The sequence below is a fragment of the Magallana gigas genome, chromosome 1 (assembly GCF_963853765.1).
Source record: "Magallana gigas chromosome 1, xbMagGiga1.1, whole genome shotgun sequence".
NCBI lineage: Eukaryota > Metazoa > Mollusca > Bivalvia > Ostreida > Ostreidae > Magallana > Magallana gigas.
Window position 1 is genome coordinate 25,196,710 of NC_088853.1, and position 20,516 is coordinate 25,217,225.

At 33.4% G+C, this 20,516-nt stretch overlaps 1 protein-coding gene and 1 long non-coding RNA gene across 2 annotated transcripts in view; both read left to right on the forward strand.

Annotated features, from left to right (window-relative positions):
* Positions 1 to 19,076, forward strand: part of LOC105343501 (scavenger receptor class F member 2) — a 45,275-nt gene extending 26,199 nt beyond the window's left edge. The window contains exons 5-7 of the mRNA XM_066089004.1: positions 17,569 to 17,943; positions 18,056 to 18,158; positions 18,547 to 19,076. Coding sequence (XP_065945076.1) covers positions 17,569 to 17,943; positions 18,056 to 18,158; positions 18,547 to 18,727 — 659 coding nt within the window. The 3' untranslated portion in view covers positions 18,728 to 19,076. The remainder of the gene's footprint in view (positions 1 to 17,568; positions 17,944 to 18,055; positions 18,159 to 18,546) is intronic.
* LOC136276630 (uncharacterized) lies at positions 7,617 to 10,674 on the forward strand. The gene is made up of 2 exons (XR_010715172.1): positions 7,617 to 8,123; positions 10,378 to 10,674. It is a non-coding gene; the product is annotated as an uncharacterized lncRNA (long non-coding RNA).
* Positions 19,077 to 20,516: the final 1,440 nt, after the last annotated feature.

The following is a 20,516-nucleotide window of genomic DNA, read 5'->3' on the forward strand; positions in this document are numbered from 1 at the left end:
GATTGCTAAGGCTACAGCGTATTTGATGAACATTGAACAACATTTTTTCCATGCCATTTATTTCCATGGAAGATAGCGAATACAAGTATAAAGCATTTATAAAATTTATTTAATTACCTCTTTAGAATTGTGTATGGAATAAATAATTTATAAGTTGCTGCTGAAGGTTGTTTGGTATTTTCGTTTGTAGACGTTTTGCAAGTACAAAACCTGAAACGCGGGGCAAGTCATAATTAATATCCCTAATAACCGTAACTTAAAACTAGCGGCTTTGGATTCAAATAATATCGTATACGAATATTAAGTTCACTTTTTAAAATCATCTCCACGATGATAATTATATTATATCCATCGCAAATCAGTATGTTCTATCGGGAGCAATCCCGCGTTCGTTTAAATTGCCAGCGTACATTTGTCATGACAGTAATACACATTGTGCTTTATATGACGGCCGTGTATACGTATTGTAGAAAAGTTGAGTTTAACTAGAGACGAGCTCGTTGCAAGCAACGATTAGGTTTTCCGTCGTAGCTGTGTCATACTTGTGACGTATTACAAAAAATTGATAGCTGACCATAGTACAATATTAGATGTGTAAACACTGAGAAACAAAGTATTATATATCTGTGACTGCGTAGATTTTACAGTGATAGAGAATTCGTCTGGATCTGCATCGGTCGTGTGCAGTACGAACCGGGTGAGGGAATTTTGGCGTAAAGTGTATAAGGTTGTGGCGCGCTGTGGGCCGTAAGCTAAAACGAAGGGTAGGTTTGCCGTATTCCCGAAGGTCCACCAGTACACAGTTCCAGAGAAATAAACAGGCAATTGATGCAAGATTCCACATTATTGGACGAGACTCAACGATGGCAACATTATAACAATTTAACAGACAGACATGTTACAAACAATTCGGATATGGCCAGTAGTGGCCTCCGGACTCAAGACTCTGGGAGAGTCGGACGTGGCCGGGGCTGGCCGACGTATTCCAGACTGCGCATTGACAATTGTACATAACTATTTATAAGAATCTTAACAATGAGTATAAATTGACAGGTAATGATATAAGTAAGCTGAGTGAAAGGTTCACAGATATAAAATAATTAAATAAACTCAATGAGTCTTTAATGTCCAAGAAATGAAAATCTGATAATTGCACAATGATGTTTTAAGAGATTAACAGTCCTTGAGACATGACACTCTGTCTCTTTGAAATCACATATAAAGTCTGAAAAGTGTCAATCACTAAATAAAAAAGTAACTTTGTAAGATATGAACTGTGAGAAAAAATTACGATTTTTACAAGTAAAGTCAAAAAAAAAAAAATATAATTAAACAGTGCAATTTGCACGATGATGCTACATGTTTATAAGCAAATACAGATCTTAACACATTGTCTCTAGTTTGATTCGCCGCATTTTATTCACAGAGTGGGACTGTGGTTATGCCCGGTACGAAGGTAAAAAGACCATTGGCAAACGTTTTACACACATTTTTATCAAACGCAAGCGCCAATGAATCTCTTAGTATATATGCGGAGATCCTTTTACAAGGGGTTTTGAAGAATAATTTTGTATTTCGAGGAGGGGGAACATGCGCGGATCAGAAAATTCTTCCGGGGTGGGGGTTGAAAAGTCAGACGGTTATTTGACTTTGCCAAGGGATGTGTGAGGCATATTTGGTAAGTTTATAATGTACACGTAATTGAAAGAAATTTCGCTGGGGGGGGGGGGGGGGCTCTGGAACCCTTCCCCTTCTAGATCCGCGCACGGAGAAGACCAATGCCGGTAATTTTACTATAATTTTAACCATTTTTATTTAAATATTCATGTTCATAATTATCAAAAAACCAATATAACCTTTCAAAGCAGTTAATACTTAAGATACGAACCATTTAGTTTCGGTGAGTATTGCGTCCGCGTACGAAAATAATGGCAATTTTCAAGAAATTCGGATGGACGATCTGTGTCCTAGGTCGTCCATCCGATATTTTTTCTGACTAAAAGCTACAGACCTGCAGTTAGAGATTGTCAAACTCCTATTGATTATGTCAATTTGTTTGTCTCAAAGAATCATTTTTTAAATCAATAAAGTTTTACCTTAAAAAAAAAAAAAGAAATCGGGCACAATTTTCAATGCTAGCATTTTACAATTTTATGGTCTAATAAAATTTCAAGAAACAACTCTTCATTGCTTTATCCAAAATATTGCATGAAAAAAAATTTACATCGCATTTTTTAAATTACCAAAGGATATACAAAACGAACTTGGATTAACCGCTAACAAACAGGCATAAAGAGAGACTGAGAACCAATTTCTTCTCTTTTTTTTTTACATCAAAAGAAATTCAAAAATAAATCAAAATATATTTTTTCTTTGTATGCGTTATTGAAAATGTAGATCAGCAAGGGGTTCTTTGTTGTGCAAGCACCTACTTACATATATAATGTAACAGATTGTTACACGGGTCTACAACGATGACAAATATCGAAAAGGCAATATTGTGGGTGAAGGATGAATGTGTAGTTTGTTTTTTAAGGTTATTTTTGATAGATGTAATTATATTTATCTGGATCGGTTATGTTTGTTAGTTTGTTTTGTTTATTAAAGAGGAGTAATTTCCTAGCACGTAGCATCGTTTTTGAAAGTGGGGGGGGGGGGGCAAACTCATCCAACAAATCTTGACAAGCAAAAAAAGAATTTTTTTTAAAGAAATTTCTAAAATTTTCAAAATTTCACTCATAATATCATGATTTTCATACCATTTTTATACATGCTACAAAAAAAAGGGGGGGGGGGCAACTCCATGACAATTCAATTTTTTATGTAAATTTAAAAAAAAATAGTTCCTGCGAGAAAAAGTGGGGAGAGGACATCTTTATGTCATATAACATGTGAAACTGATTTCATTCCACCCACAAGCTTGAAATAATGAAATAATTTTAATGAAAACAATATAAATAGACGTCATAAATCCCATATCAAACGACATATTACCACTTGATTCTGCGCGTCTTTTTAATGAATTTATAAACAGCGGCAAATTCTAAAATGTATTTTTAAAGGTAATGTTAGCTGCAAGTATGTAGACCTTGTATGAAAAATTTCGGATGGTAGTCAATTTTTCCGGGATACAGACCGAGCGGTACATATGCAGTTAAGGTAACTAAGAATGATTCCAATAAAATACTTTGTTGAGTAATGCAAGCTTTAAAGAAAGCAATACTTATATTTGTTGAAAATATAACACCTAAATACTTCGTCTTAATTCGCTATTTGTAGAACAAGCAGAACCAGTATCAGTCTGACCGGCCTCACCATATACATTGTTGGAATTTAATTGTCCTAGCATCGCATTGCTCTGCATGTACACAATTTCTTATAAAAATTAAACACTTAAAGTGTTCATCTATATGGCTACACATAACGTACACACGTGATTCAAAAAAACCAACACGGAAAACGGTAAAGAATTCAGTCATTGATTCTACATTTTATAGAACTTGTAAAAAACACATTGCGGGTCTGAATGTTTGTTGATATGTCAATCTATCAATATACAGTTTGTTAATTATTTTCGATTGCTAAGACTACAGCGTATTTGATGAACATTGAACATTTTTTCCATGCCACTTTTTTCCATGGAAGATAGCGAATGTATACAAGTATAAAGCACTTATAAAATTTATTTAATTACCTCTTTAGAATTGTGTATGGAATAAATAATTTATAAGTTGCTGCTGAAGGTTGTTTGGTATTTTCGTTTGTAGATGTTTTGCAAGTAAAAAACCTGAAACGCGGGGCAAGTCATAATTAATATCCCTGATAACCGTAACTTAAAACTAGCGGCTTTGGATTCAAATATTATCGTATACGAATATTTAGTTCACTTTTTAAAATCATCTCCACGATGATAATTATATTATATCCATCGCAAATCAGTATTGTTTTTTTTTGCTTTAAAAGAATTGTTCTATCGGGAGCAATCCCGCGTTCGTTTAAATTGCCAGTGTACATTTGTCATGTCAGTAATACACATTGTGCTTTATAAGACTGTCGTGTAAACGTATTGTAGAAAAGTTGAGTTTAATTACCATGCATTGGAACCATTTTATTAACACATCTCCCAGTACTGAAACAATTCAAAATGTCTCTGTTACAGTAACACAGTGGGGCGACGCGTTAAACGTGTACGTCCAGCTCTACAAGCACATGCACTATCGTCTAGGCGACGGCCTGAATACAGCTAGCGACTCTCCTATCGATCGGTTACCTGAGTCTCGTAATGCATCTAAATATAGACAGGGGCACAGTTATGAAACAAACAACAAAAATAAGGTCAAAGAGGTTCATCTATATGAAATGAAAATGTACATATGAATAAAAACATTTGGGAATTTTATGTGGAATTATTTTTGCGCACTACTTGTATCAGTTAGTGCATTACAAGAAGCCCTTTCATAACCTCATAAACGTGCGCACCCCCACAAAAATGGACCGAACTGACAACAATTGTTTCTGCAAATACTGACTATAAATTACGAAAACATTAAATTGAATACTATAGAAGGATTCAAAATTAATTTCTTTACAACTTTGCTTCAATAATGCATTAGAAATTTTTATTCCTTTTTAAGTTATTGACAAGAAACTTTGGACGCCTCTAACTCCCTAATTATAAGGGCCAGCCCTTTATTCGGCATACCGAATGAAAGGTCTGAGTAAGACCAAGAACTTTTAAAATACATGTTATAACAAATTTTTATCAGGTAGAAAACTAACACGGAAAATACGCGAATTTTTTTGATTTTTTTTCTTACCTTTGTTTCAACATCTATACCACCCCTTATATTTGCATTTAAATAATAAATAAAATATATCTCGCACAAATTCAATGTATTAGCTTCCAAACGAGCCCATCTTTGAGACTCTGGCAGTCATCGTTAAAGCTAAACCCCCTGGACAAAAGAAGTCGTTAAATTTTACTAAAAGGGGAATGACTCAAAACCGGATAGGGATTTTCCTCAACTAAAATATGCAACGACAACATCACGCGGATTGTTATCAGTCCTGAAAATTTCAAAACAATCGGTGAACAAACAAGCGAGATATTAAGGATCAAAGTTGGCGTCTAGAAGAAAAAAAAATAATAAGAAATTTGAAATTTTTTCAGAATAATAGTAAGGTTTTCCGCTCCCAGCGGAAAACCTTAATTACCATGCATTGGAACCATTTTATTAACACATCTCCCAGTACTGAAACAATTCAAAATGTCTCTGTTACAGTAACACAGTGGGGCGTTAATCGTGTACGTCCAGCTCTACAAGCACATGCACTGTCGTCTAGGCGACGGCCTGAATACAGCTAGCGTCCTATCGATCGGTTACCTGAGTCTCGTAATGCATCTAAATATAGACAGGGGCACAGTTATGAAACAAACAACAAAAATAAGGTCAAAGAGGTTTATCTATATGAAATGAAAATGTACATATGTATAAAACATTTGGGAATTTTATGTGGAATTATTTTTGCGCGCTACATGTATCAGTTAGTGCATTACAAGAAGCCCTTTCATAACCTCATAAACGTGCGCACCCCCACACAAATGGACCGAACTGACAACAATTAATTCTGCAAATACTGACTATAAATTACGAAAACATTAAATTCAATACTATAGAAGGATTCAAAATCAATTTCTTTACAACGTTGCTTAAATAATGCATTAGAAATGTTTATTCCTTTTTAAGTTATTGACAAGAAACTTTGGACGCCTCAAACTCCCTAATTATAAGGGCCAGCCCCTTTTTCGGTATACCGAATGAAAGGTCTGGGTAAGACCAAGAACTTTTAAAATACATGTTATAACAAATTTTTATCAGGTAGAAAACTAACACGGAAAATACGCGAATTTTTTTGATTTTTTTTCTTACCTTTGTTTCAACATCTATACCTTCCCTTTTATTTGCATTTAAATAATAAATAAAATATATCTCGCACAAATTCAATGTATTAGCTTCCAAACCAGCCCATCTTTGAGACTCTGCCAGTCATCGTTAAAGCTAAACCCCCTGGACAAAAGAAGTCGTTAAATTTTACTTAAAGGGGAATAACTCAAAACCGGATAGGGATTTTCCTCAACTAAAATATGCAACTACAACATCACGCGGCATGTTATCAGTCCTGAAACTTTCAAACCAATCAGTGAACAAACGAGCGAGATATTAAGGATCAAAGTTGGCGTCTAGAAGAAAAAAAAAATAATAAGAAATTTGAAAAAATTTTCAGAATAATAGTAAGGTTTTCCGCTGAGAGCGGAAAACTTTAATTATAATGATAATTTTGCAAATCTTTAAGGCACAACAAAATATTATTAAAGTAATTGTTTTAAATACCTTTTTTTCTTCTTCTTTATTATGAATGTGGAAATTAACATTTTTGCAGGTATATAGTGACGCAGATTCATTAACTAGTTGATAGGTTCAATGAATCAAAATCAATTTGTTTAGAATGTAAACTGGTGGGTTAATGGTAAAGTTCATGATATTCATGCTAGCCAAAAGTGTTTATGATATTTTCGCATATTTAACTTAATTGTTCACGTAAAGACAAAACATATAATAATTGACAGACGATGATGAAACTAAAAGGTTATTTGATAAATAAACATGTAATGTGAAAATAATTTGAATATACCTGCACATTTAATTAAAACAACTTTAAAGGTTAAACACTATGCGAGGTATTTCGAATACTAAATCATGTTTATGCATTTCTATCCATCCATGTTATTGCAATGCAACATATGAATTGCAAACAACCTTTTGCTTATAAATTTATTAGGGTCTTCCGTTTTCAACGGAAGACCCTCTTGTTATTCTTCGGTTTCTTTTTATTAGGGTTTTCCGTTTTTCAACGGAAAACCCTTCTGTTATTCTACTGTTTCTTATTATTATTTTTTTTTTTCCCGCAAATTTTGTGCACGAGATTTCTCGAACATTTTTTGTCTGATTGCTATGAAACTTTCAGGGTATGTAGATGATATTAATATCTCTAGACGTTTTTTTCAAATTTTTAAAATTCAATTCCGGTTATGAGTTATTGCCCTTTAATTGAAAATTGGGGGGTCTTTTGTCCAGAGTTGATCTCGGGAACGACAGATGATAGATGCATGAAATTTGGCGAAATTGTCGGTAACATTTTATAATTTTGCTGGCATGAAAATTTTGGTAATTTCTTTGTTAGTTTTTGAGCTATTTGTCGCCAAAGTTTAAGATTTTTTCGGGGCTGAAATTTTGTTGCTTTTTGTATTATAACCTTTAAACTAAAAATATTTTGTTAATACATATAGAACAAAAGTTGTTTAGAATAACGAGAGCTTTCATTTAAAATTAAGAAAAAAGGGCTGGCCCCTATAATTAGGGGTCAGCAGCTCATACACGTATTTTTCTGATAGCAAAAATCGTTATCATTTTATGAAAAAAAAATTAATTTAGTTATTGTTAATATATTAAATAATGTCATTTGGTATCAAATTAAACAAGTTCTGTCCTATATTTTTTTTTCAAATTTCATAAAACAAATAGGCCTATGTGAGAATCGTACATGAACGAGTTAATATGTCTACATAGACACACAAGCGAACAAATGCCACATTAAGGCCCAGGCATTTACTGCATTACGTTGTGTTGCGTCTTAGATAAATTGTTGTGATTCAATTTCATTTTTTTCATCTATATCATTTATGAATTCAATGAACACACATTATTTAAACGTTCTATGTGCAACTATTTGTCGGGCGCCCCTGTTTGTGACCCCCGCGCGCGCGCGCCGAATGTAAACAGTAACGAACGGCATTGTAGAAAAGAGAGCCGTAATGCAGAAGAGAAGTTGTGTATTCTTTCGGTGTACACATGCATTTTCAATTTGCTGTGAAACATATGAACATGCACAGGGAACAATACTACATATTTGTTTAAGGAGGATATTTTTCTCGTGTGAATCGTTTACGAGGAAATTCTGACAGCAACACTTCTGTCGACGATCAGCCGTTGATAAGCTACGAGTAATAAAGGAGAAAAGATGGACATTAAAGTGTGTGATTTATGTGGATGTTACTGAAGAAGGTGAGTCTTTTACTCCTTTTAAAGTTTCTTGTTAACTGGTTAAAATTTAGTATATAGTATAGATGTACGTATGTAAGTACGTGCACACTGTTAGATGTTTTTGTTATGGTGTGGGTGTTTGTTTACTAACGTGTAATTTTTACATGTTTCATGGGTGTTTAGACTCGCTCGAGGTTCATGGGGGACTGGAAAGGGTAACTGAATTTATCTATTTAAAAAAATAACAGATTGTGAATTTTCAACTCAAAATTCAAAGCAGGGTCTAATTAGAAACATATCATATATTCTTGTGCAGAGGGCTCCAAATGTAGTCATGAATACCCTGTAGACATAACTTCAAGTAAATAAAATTGTATACTTCAGACTTCAGAGTTAAAACATGACTTTAATATCTTTATGATGCCGATCATTGTATCATAAAAGAGGTATAGCAGACCAACGGGTACCCGGTACATGTACTTGTACATGTAGGTTACAAGTTAGAACTATGCGTACCATTCTACCAGTTCACATAATTTTTCTTGTTTAGCAGTTATGATGTGTACTTAAATTGTCCTTGTTAATGTTTTAAATGTAATTTTTTATTCTCTTTTTTTAATCTGACTACTGGCAGTACTGGGGTGCGAGCAGTTCTCGCCGAAGACCATTTCTTGCTGGTGCACTGTTACATCATATTTTCGTATATAATTTTATGTGTTGATAAAATGACGTAACAATGCACTGGTGAGAAATGGTACTCGGCGAGAACTGATCGCACTCCAATATTGATTAATTACAGACAAAAACTGAAGGTTGCGAGTGTTATTTTTAATTGAACAACATTGTTTAAAATAATTCTTTATATATGTGACGATCAGACCGGTTTGAATACCAGTGCCAGATAGCTCAGTTGGTAGAGCACCTGACTAGAGATTCAGGGGGCCCAGGTTCAAATCCCTTCATTATTTCTCCCATCCTGTTACAATATTGGTGTTGTGACCAACCCCTGGAACTAACAGGTTAACTCGATCCTGCCAGGGATGATCTTCGAGGGTGAAGATCATTTAAGGGGGAGGAATGTGACGGTCAGACTGGTTTGAATACCGGTGCCAGATACATGTAGCTCAGTTGGTAGAGCACTTGACTAAAGATTCAGAGGGCCAGGTTCGAATCCCACTTTGTTCCGTCGTTATTTCTCCCATCTTTTACATATACATGTATATCAGATATATGACAGATGATTAAGGTCATCACATGTTATGCAAGATGCAATAAGTGTTAAAAACCTTTACTTTACAACAGAATACATTTAAGTGAATATTTATGTTTCTTGTTATTATTTGGTGTGGTTTTCTTGACAGTGTCGCATAAACAATTTACCCACTCCTAAAACACAAACTTTCTTTTTGTGGCTTCAGCTTACCGCTGATTGGCTGCTGTTGCAGCAGACAAATAAGATATGCACGCACAAAACACAATGAACTTATCAGAGAATGAGTTGAGTTTATTTAAACTGTTGGAATTTGGGTATTTTTTTTTAAAATGTATACTTGTGACAAAACATATATGTGGTACATACAGCTGTAGCTTTATGAAGAAAATTTTGGTTAGACCATATATACCTATCATGCAAGTAAATGATATTTACAAAAAACTTGCAATTTATGGCGCACGAAATATACGCTAGTTTTATAAAGATTGACATACATGTAATGTACCACATTCTTTGAAAAATAATCTATTAAAAATTCTTCATTAAGTTTACTCATACATGTTTTATGCTTATTACACGTAGTATTGTTTTTAAAACATGTAATTTATAAGAAAATAAACAAAAACCCTCGCTAAATTTATTTGCAAACAAAAAATACACAGTAGAATTGATAAAAAATGGTATACCAGAAGCTAATACCAGTACATGTACTTTGACCCTGTTCGGTGGGTAATATTCGTTTGTAATTTACGAATTGAAATATTGACTGTTGCACTACAAGTATGGTAATAAACTCTCTCTCTCTCTCAAACTCTCTCTCTTTCTCAATTTGATAAGTGTTTATACGTATGAAAATTTTTTAATATTATATTATGACTTGATATGCAAATTTTTGATCTTGTACTGCCTAAATGTTATGTCATGCATTCGGATATGTCATACTTATTACACTGCATGGTCAGTGTATTTTTTACAGAAATACTATGCATATGTTAATGTAAACACAGCTATTACTAGTACATGTATGTAAACACAGCTAATTATTTTTTTTATTTATTTCAGCTCAAAACAGACTCTTGTTACCACATGGCTTTTACCGGTACCTGTTAATTCTTGTGGGTCAGCTCCTGAGATTAACCTGTCACCTCTATCCACATGCATATTCCTTGTGTTCTACAGACTATTTACTGGTAATTCAAATTAAATCCGATAATGCATGAACAATAATGGAACTTGAAGAAAGCATCATGCCATGTTGTGGTTTGTGTTTGATAAGAAATTATGAAAACAAAATGAAGGCTGTTTAAAGAAATTCATAATTGCTGTGAAAATTTGTTTTTCAATAAAAGTATACAATTATGTTTTCTTTAATTTTTTATTTCATAAAGATATTTAGATGTGTTTACATAATTGAAACCCCCCCCCCTCTATTTAATTGTCTGCATTAAGATTACATGTAGGATATGTAAATGTACATTTGACTTTGAAATAACATCTGCTATGATAATTACTTTTGAAATGAACAAGAAACAACCTATTTCTACCTTTCTAAGGTATATATGCATAAAAAAGTAGAAAAACATGTCAAATTTGAACATTTTTCATTGAAATCAACTCTGTCTCCAGCTACCTGGGTGTGTTTGAATTTAATTCTAATTTAAGGCAGATGTCTAACTTGTAGGTTGTAACTTACTGTTTTAGCATGGTAAGAAGAAGACTAGAAATCAGAATAGATTAGATATTCACTAAATATGATTGTTAGCTTACTTTTTTCATGAAAACAAGAAATCACAAGCAGGACAGCTGTCTATTTGTTAATTAAAATGGTACAAATCATACAATAAACAAATAAAGATCACATTTTAGAATCATTGATGATTGTTTTCAAATATGTGTGAGAAATGACTCAAGGAAATTGCCACATGTTTCATAAAATTAGGTAAAACATTTCAAACCATGACTTTTTATGAAAATCAAAAGATGTGGGGGTGGGGGGTATACATGTAAGGGTATTTCTAAGTGATGTGAAGCTTTTATCATGATTATATCATGTAGGCATATGTTGTATTGAATAAGGTTTCTTTTTAAAGGTGGTTGAACAAAAGTTGACCTCTAAAAGGTCAGATAAGGATGTTTTACTATGGAGAACCCTGTAAATCTGTGTTTACTAAAGGAAATTGGAAATGGTGGGTTCACTTAAATGGCCATATTTTTATTAAACCTCAATGGAATTGGCAATATGTGGTATTCTTTTTCTCAGAATTGCATTAGCTTTTTTATTCTAAAACAAACTGTCTTTTCATAAAAATGTTAGTGTACTAAGTTAAAGATACAAGGAACAGTTTCGGATAAAGTACCGTCAATATTTTTGTAAAATTGAGAGTGACTGTACGTGAAGGTTTATAATTGTTGCGTAGATTCATGAAATGAATTTTAATGATTATCAATAGTTAGAGGGATGTCTCTTGTTGGAATTGGTAAGCAATATTAAGGCCCCTAATTTTAAGTACATGAGAAGCAGAAATAAATTGTGAAACTTGCGGCTATGACAGATGTGTTGACTTTACGGTTACAAACGGGAGGTTATATAACATGAAATGTAGGTGGATGGGATATTATATGCCTATTTAGTATTTACTGGGTATGAGGACAATAGCAAGTTTATTGTCCCCCAAGACAGCAACTATTTAATGAGGCAAAGCCAAGGGAAATAGTTGCTGTGGAGTGGGACAATAAACTTGCTATTGTCCGAATAGTCAGTTAATTGGTATTTCATTATACAGAAGAAAACTTTATTTGTCAGCGATGCAGAATTTCTTGATGATAAACAAATAAGAGTTAAATCAAACTTTGTATTTAATGCGGCGATCTTATTAGGTCAGAGGTGGTCCGAGTTTAAGGTGATATGGGACACTACCATGTTGTGACGTATTGTTTATAGAAATAAACAATAAAATAAAGTGTAATTATATAAGTACATGTAGTTTCTTTTCAAAAATGGTCACCTAACTCCTTAACGCAGTGGGTTAGAGGGTTTATTAGGAACCTGTAAGTCATGACTTCGAATCCCGCTGGGGTTTTTACAATTTTTACCTTTTCAAATATTTTTAAAAGCTATTTTTTGGTTAAATATTGTAAAATTTGAAAATTCTAAACCGGTGAAAATTTTTCAATTATATAGTACTTTAATCCACATTAATATCGACAGATGTCCCATACCACCTTAAAAAGGAGGGAAATCAAATTCTGCTGATGAATGGTTTTGATGACTATTCACCAAGGGCAGATAGCATGGATACTATTTTAAATTAGATAAAAAGGCATGTTTATGCGGGCTCCTTCTAGTGATCAATTTGTCCGTCTGTCCATCCGAGATTGCTTGACTGGAGCATAGCTTCTCTCCCCTTGGCCCAATCTGGCTCATACCTCATCCACAGGGTTCCTTTGGTTGAAGGATGTGCAGTGACCTTGAACCATGTTTTTAGGTATAAGGTTAAGGTCATAGCAGAATTATATATATAAAATCCTTGTCTGGGGCATATCTTTTTTCCCTTTGGTCCAATCTGGCTAATACTCGCAGAGTGTCTCGATGGTTAAACGATGTGCAGTGACCTTGCATGAAATTTCTAGGTAACGGGTGAAGATCATATCGGATCATGCAAAAATCCTTTTTTGAGAGCATATATACTTTCTACTAACCCCTATTTGGCTCAGACTTCACATAAGCAGAGCATTTGAGTAAAGGGTGTGTAGTGACCTTGAACCTATTTTCAGTGAAAAGAAACTGTGAAGGTCATAGCAAAATTTTATTTTTAAAAATCGTTGTCTGGAGTATATCTTCTCTCCCTTTGCTCCATTCAGCCTCATACTTCACCCACATGATGCCTTTGATCAAAATATATGCAATGACCTCGAATGATATTTGTAGATGAAGAGTCAAGGTCATATCAGAACACACAAAAATCCATATTTTAAGAGCATAGATATACTCTCCTTTTAGCCCCTATTTGGCTAATATTTTACCTTTACAGAGTTTATTGGTTAATGGCTTGCAGTGACCTTGAACCAAGTCTGTCAATGTGAAGGTCATAGCAGACCTTTTTAAAATTAGTTTTAGACAGTAGATTATTTTCCAAATATGCTAAATCTTGGTCAGATTGAACAAAAATGCATGTATGTTAGGGGGAATGAAATTGAATTAAAAGTTCTATGCCAGCTGGAAAAATTTCAAGTTAAAGGTCAAGGTCAAAGCAAAATTCTCTGAAATAACATAAGCGGGGCCCTTTGAAATGTTCACCATTTCAATGTTGTCTGGTTCATAGTAATTTTACATAGAAAATATTCACAGAGGTACAGTAAAGTAAACTTTACATCGATAAGTTTCTGACAATTAATGACGCAACGAGCACACAGTACGAAAGGTCAACCCTTTGAAAAGCAGTGAAGAGGAAAAGTTGCTCAGAATTATGTTTTAAACAAAATTGATTTTTTACGTAAATTTTAATTTTGCATTCTGGGTTAAGAAAAAAGATGTTAGTTCAAGGTAAAGTTAACTTGTACCTAAAATGAAGTCAAATTTGTTAAGTCGTACTTAAACACATTGTTTTTTTTGTTAAGTCGTTCTTGAAATGGTTAAGGGTTTTTGGTTAAGTCGTGCTTAAAACCATTCGGATTATGTTAAGTTGTACCAAAAATCATTCGTTTTCTTTATCTTTTTGTACTTAGGTTTCTTTGTTACTAGATTAAGAACTCTGCTTCTTAGACGTACTTCTAGCGTTGCTTTCGACATTAGCGGAAAACCCACTCGTTGCTTTGCAACGAGCTTTGCTCTAGTTATTATTATACTTTTTCTTTTTTTTTCTGACTCCTTCTCGGCTTTATAACTCAAAAAATTTCCAACCGATTTTGATGAAATTTTCAGAGATAATGTGAAACTATTATCCCTCAAAGATGTTAAAGTTTTCTTGACAACGTCACTTCCCTTTTTACGTTACGTCATTTTTAAAATTTTCAAAAAGTCATTTTTCCGCGGCGTTTCTCAAAAACGCTTTAAGATAGAGGCTTGAAATTTTCAGTGGTTATGATTTGGTCGATTTACCTCTGTAATAAGGCTCGAAATGAAAATCTGTCACTTCTGGTCGAAACCGGAAGTGAAACAAATTTTTCGAAAAAATGAATTTTCTGATCAAATCAAAAACGAATATGCGTTTTGTAGAGCTTGTTAAGCTGAATCTAACACTGAAAGCCGTTTTTAAATCAGACAATGCATAACAGAGATATCGGGGTTTAAAAATTGATTTTTCCGGAAATTCTGATTCCGCTTCATTGGTTTAAAAAATAGCGTAATGTTCAAAGTAAAATTAACTCGTACCGAAAATAATTGTTAAGTCGTACTTGAACACATTCGGATTTTTTTTGTTAAGTCGTTCTTGAAATCGGAAATGTTTTTGTTAAGTCGTACTTAAAATCATTCGTATTTTGTTAAGTCGTACCAGGAATAATTCAATTTTTTCATCTTTTTATTTGCGTTACTCTTGTTGTTGGTATAAGAGCTCTGCTTCTTACAGGAACTTCTAGCTTTACTTCCGACATTAACGGAAGACCCACTCGTTGCTTTGCAACGAGCTTTGCTCTAGTTATTATACTTTTTCTTTTTTTTTCTGACTCCTTTTCGCTTTCATAACTCAAAAAGTTTCTAACCGATTTTTATGAAACTTTCAGAGATAATGTGCATTTATAATGCCTCGAAGATGTTAAAGTTTGTATAGCAACGTCACTTCCGTTTTTACGTTACGTCATTTTTAAAATTTTCAAAAAGTCATTTTGTCCGCGGCGTTTCTCAAAAACGCTTTAAGATAGAGGCTTGAAATTTTCAAAGGTTCTGACTTGGTCGATTTACCTCTGTAATAAGGCTCGAAGTGAAAATCTGTCACTTCCGGTCGAAACCGGAAGTGAAACAAATTTTTCGAAAAAATGAATTTTCTGATCAAATCAAAAATGAATATGTGTTTTGTAGAGCTTATTAAGCTGAATCTAACACTGAAATCCTTTTGAAAATCGGACGATGCATTACAGAGATATCGGGGTTTAAAAATTGATTTTTCCGGAAATTTTGATTCCGCGTCCTTGGTTTAAAAAATAGCGTAATGTTCAAAGTTAAATTAACTCGTACATAAAATAATTGTTAAGTCGTACTGTATCACATTCGGATTTTTTTTGATAAGTCGTTCTTGAAATAAGAAAGGTTTTTGTTAAGTCGTACTTAAAATCATTCGGATTTTGTTAAGTCGTACCAGGAATAATTTGATTTTTTAAAATCTTTTTATTTTAGTTACTCTTGTTATTAGTTTAAGAGCTCTGCTTCTCACAGGAACTTCCAGCTTTATTTCCGACATTAACGGAAGACCCACTCGTTGCTTTGCAACGAGCTTTGCTCTAGTTTTTATTATATTTTTGAATGGATTGGAATATCAATTTTACAAAAGAATGAAATGCCTAGTACAGGATGTTTCAGCAAACATGTCCCTATTTTACAGTTTTAGAATAAAAGTAACCCTTCATGTATGACCTGAAATTTTGCAAAAATGTTAAGAGCATTTCATACAATTTTATCAAATCAAAATTTAAAACAAAGCTGAATCATCTATTTTCCAGACATGCATTTTAAAACTTAGACAGTACTTAGTTTAACGTCATTTTAAGACATGTTTTATGCCCGCCCTTTTTTCTCGGTCACTAGTATCATTCTATTTCTAACGTTCCTGATAACATTTTTACAAGATTCGAGGGTTAGAAAGTGGTCTTTCTTTATCACAGACTGGTTTTGAAGTTTCCCAGAAACGCATGTAGTCTATCCAGAAATAAATGTGCTTCATCAGTAAATCAAATGACGTCAGTTAAACCAATGTTTTTATCATCCAATGTGCCAAACTTAAACTAGATGAAATGTCTGTATCTTTTAGATGTTGCATTATCGAAATTTTAAATGATGTGATTTTCAAATCGTGTTTCAAAATTCGATATATGGGTAAAGAACTGACATTGAAATCCACTTTTCAAAATACATTCCTCACTGATTCCGTTGGAGTCTCCTTGAATAATTGTCTTTACCTTTTCAATAATTTTATCCGATCGCCCTGACCTATGTCTTATAGGCGTATTTCTTCTTCTGTCACCAGTAGTTCCGTACTGCTCAAATTTAGTAACAATACAAAAAAATGTTTTCTTGACCAGTGTTTTACATCTGGGTCTTCTTTACCAAAAGCTCTTTCTAGGGGGGGCGGCGATTTTCTATTCCAAAAGTATAGTTATGCAATCCCATCATCTATTTTCAAATACATGGAATACTTGACTTGGGATGGTGCCATTAAAAATGATTTATGACATCATAGTGCATTGTATATACACTGTAATATTTTTTCCGGAACAAACGCTTTCAGATGCAGTTTTTGTAAAGATAATATGTCATCTCTGCAAAGAAATAGCAACAAAAGTTAGGACATATTTATTGAAACATCGATACAAGAACTCAAACGGTCGTTAAAACGATTTTCATTTATTATAACACTCGTTGAGTATGCAATTAGTGAATAAATGACTCTTGGACAACAACATGTCACTATTGTATGTTGGGTCAATGTCTTAAAGAAACTTAAACACAATTTGAGATGTTTTATTTTTCGCTGTATAAATGGTTTAATTGTGCAGATTAAATGACCGAACATTGAATGTAGGAATTCATTGTTATGTAAACAAAGCTTGAGTCTTATATACGTTTACAAACAACGTAATTTAAGGAATAATTATTTCTTTAACACAATAACTCTATCAAGGTAAACTGATTCAATGTGTTCATAAATAATAGTATCAACAGAAGATTGCAGCATTTGACTGTAACTTACACTAATAAATCACATATATAAACGATAACAGGACTCGAACTTTGTTAACAAACTCAGTATTACTCAATATTTGACATTTAAATTTTGATAAAGCATTTATAATACCAATATAAACCAATATTAACTCAGCAATAAAAATGGAAAAGTAAAATTAAAAATTCTGATCTTAGATCGTGTCTAAGTCACTTTAATCTCTATTGTTTATAATGCATATTACAAGTGCGCCAAATGGTAATTATCGGAATATGATTATTTAAACAGACCATTTAAATATAAAGTGTTATGAAATAGTTGGTGGTGGTATTTTTGATTGCAATGCATGAATTAAAGTAGTCAACACTTTTCTTCACAGTATGTGACACAACGCATTATGGACCAACCTGTTCTTTGGAATGCGATGACAGTTGTGTAAACAACACCTGTAATAATACCACTGGTTCCTGTATGTATGGATGTCAGCAGAGATTCTACGGAGATCAGTGCGATATAGACTGTAACAGTTGTCCAACAGGGTGTGACAGAATAACGGGACAATGTATTGGAGATTGTCCTGTTGGCATGTTTGGAGAATTTTGCACCAAAACATGCAGTGAATATTGTAAAAACAGATGTAACAAAAGCACTGGCAGCTGCGAGGGGGGATGTGTATTTGGTAAATTTGGAGATTTCTGTAACGAAACGTGCGATGATCGATGCTTATCTTGTTGTGAATCAAGGACTGAGAATAGTAAGAATATACTTATATTTGAAAAAAAAATAACGCTAAATTTAAAACATATCTAATAATATTTTTTCTTCGTTGTTGGATGTTAACAACAAAAAATATATTGATTTTACAGTTAAACCGAGGCAGGATTCATGCACAGAAAACCTTTCCATTTTGATAGGAGTATGTGTGATTCTTTGCATAAGTGTCCTAGTGAATGGTTGTACAATTACATGGTAAATAAGTATAATATATTTTTTAAAGACGTTGTTAATTCCACTCTACCTTCATATGATTTGTAAAGAATGTGTTAAGGCTTTTAAGAGAAACGAATGAACACGAAAAACAAATTATATCCTCAACTTATTTGGAAAAGTTAACGCATTGCGCATTATTGCCGCATTGCACATAAATAAATATAAAGTATAATTGCAAAACGTTTGAGATTTAGCTTTTTAACTAAAGTTATTTAAAATGTTTGATACATGTAATCAAATCAAATTATATACAGGATTTGAATTTGATTATATTTAACAGATTGCTATACATTTATTTATTACATCAATTTAAGAATAGAATCAATAATATGAAACTAGAACAACTTTTTTGGTGCATTTTTTGTAGGATTTTAAGGCACAACTGGTGTAAGCAACGAGATGTTACGCGACAAAAGTCCAAAGGTGATTCGCATTCAAATGACTTCGTCTCACAACAAGGGATATACAACACAGCAGAGGACAACGCAGGGTACCAAGAATTAGGTCAAGTCAGTGGACCCTCACACTATGACCAGCTTCGGACGTAACGATCATAAGGATTGGCACTAGATAATGATCAAATCTAACGGCATTGTTTTAATATCAGAGTATTAACAGTAACGTATTTGTATCATTATGGTCAACAAGAAAGGAGTGAACTGAAGTAAATTGGATAAAACGTAACTTATATGCTTCCTTAAATTGACCAAGACATGTCTATTTTGTACACATTTTCACGAAATTGTTTACATTTCATCAACTTGAAAATTGGAAATCATGAACTCTGACCTTTTGTAGTTTAAAAAAGGGGACGGGCAAAATCATTTGAATTTCGTATCGATATCGACTGGTAAACATGTATGTTCAGACAAAAGCTGTCAATATTTATTGTCTATATCGTATCGAAATCAGTCGGCATAGGTGCACAACTAAGATTGTTCATATTTGTTGTCGATATCGTGGATATCGTATCGATATGGATTGGTATAAATGTAAAACGAAATCTAGTAACTAAGAAAACTGTATCATGCCTATCTTAAGTTTTGGCGATATAGACGTTCACATTAATAACATTTTGCAATCGTTATAGCGTTCTTCTCATTGTTATTCTCTTAACTTGCTGTTGATATAGACATTTTTATTTCAAAATCGAATAGCCTATGTTAAGAACTGAATTTATCTGTACTTAAATCGAAATCGTATCAATATTAATTTAAAAAAAATTATCAGCAAGGAATTCAATATTACTTAGTTTTATACGATATAAAATGGTTTGAAACAGTTTACGCTTTTTCATAAACCGTAAACTGCCCCAAACCAATTTATATCGTATAAAACAAATAAAAATTAAATTCATTCCTTAATGAAAACTTGATTAGTGCATGTCGTTATTCAAGTGTTAAAATGGTTTTTGTTGGCTTGATGGACAGTTTTCGTTATTTCCCAATTGTGATTTTTACTTGTCGAATTTGATACCATAACGAAACAGATTTTCCCCTAACTCCATCGCTCCATCCATATTGGAATGGTGCACATCTTTTTTCCGAACACAACCGTCATTAGAGCCCTTCCGACAGACTTTTCCAAGTTGACTCCTCCGAGCCCGTTGGCTGCTAGCTCTTTCATGTGAAACTTGGCTGCCTCTGCATTTGATTCGCAACCGCGCACTACATCTTGCATTTAACATCTCTCCTTGCTAAACAGGAATTGTTTTTGGTTACAGCCGGGTTCAAATTGTCTGGTAATGAATCTTCGTCTTAAGAATACCCAGCCATTTTTTTTTTTTTTTTTGCTGTAGAAAATAGCTATTTACAGTAATACCTTTTACAGTGAAAAATTCAGATATCACTTTTGCATAACTAAGTTTCCTTCAAATGGAACTTTCCTAATGAATAACTCATCATTTTTTTAATTTAGGATATTTACCTTTCAAATTTCCTGCAATACGGTTTGTGCATTTGACACGACCTAGGTTATCATTGCAAGTCTGTGTGCCTGGCCCTTGGCTTTGCCAATCAGTCATACAAAGTGTACAGTTTTAAGCTCACCTGAGCTGAAAGCTCAAGTGAGCTATTCTGATCACATTTTGTCTGTCGTCCGTCTGTCCGTCTGTCTGTAAACTTTTCATATTTTCACCATCTTCTCAAGGACCACTGGGCCAATTTCAACCAAACTTGGCACAAGCATCCTAAGCCTAAAGGGATTCAAAGTTGTTAAAATTAAGGACCACGCCCTTTTGCAAAGGGAGATAATTAGGAATTTATGAAAAATTTTGAGAAATTTTCAAAAATCTTCTTCTCATGAACCATAAGACGAGGAAAGCTGAATATTGTGTGG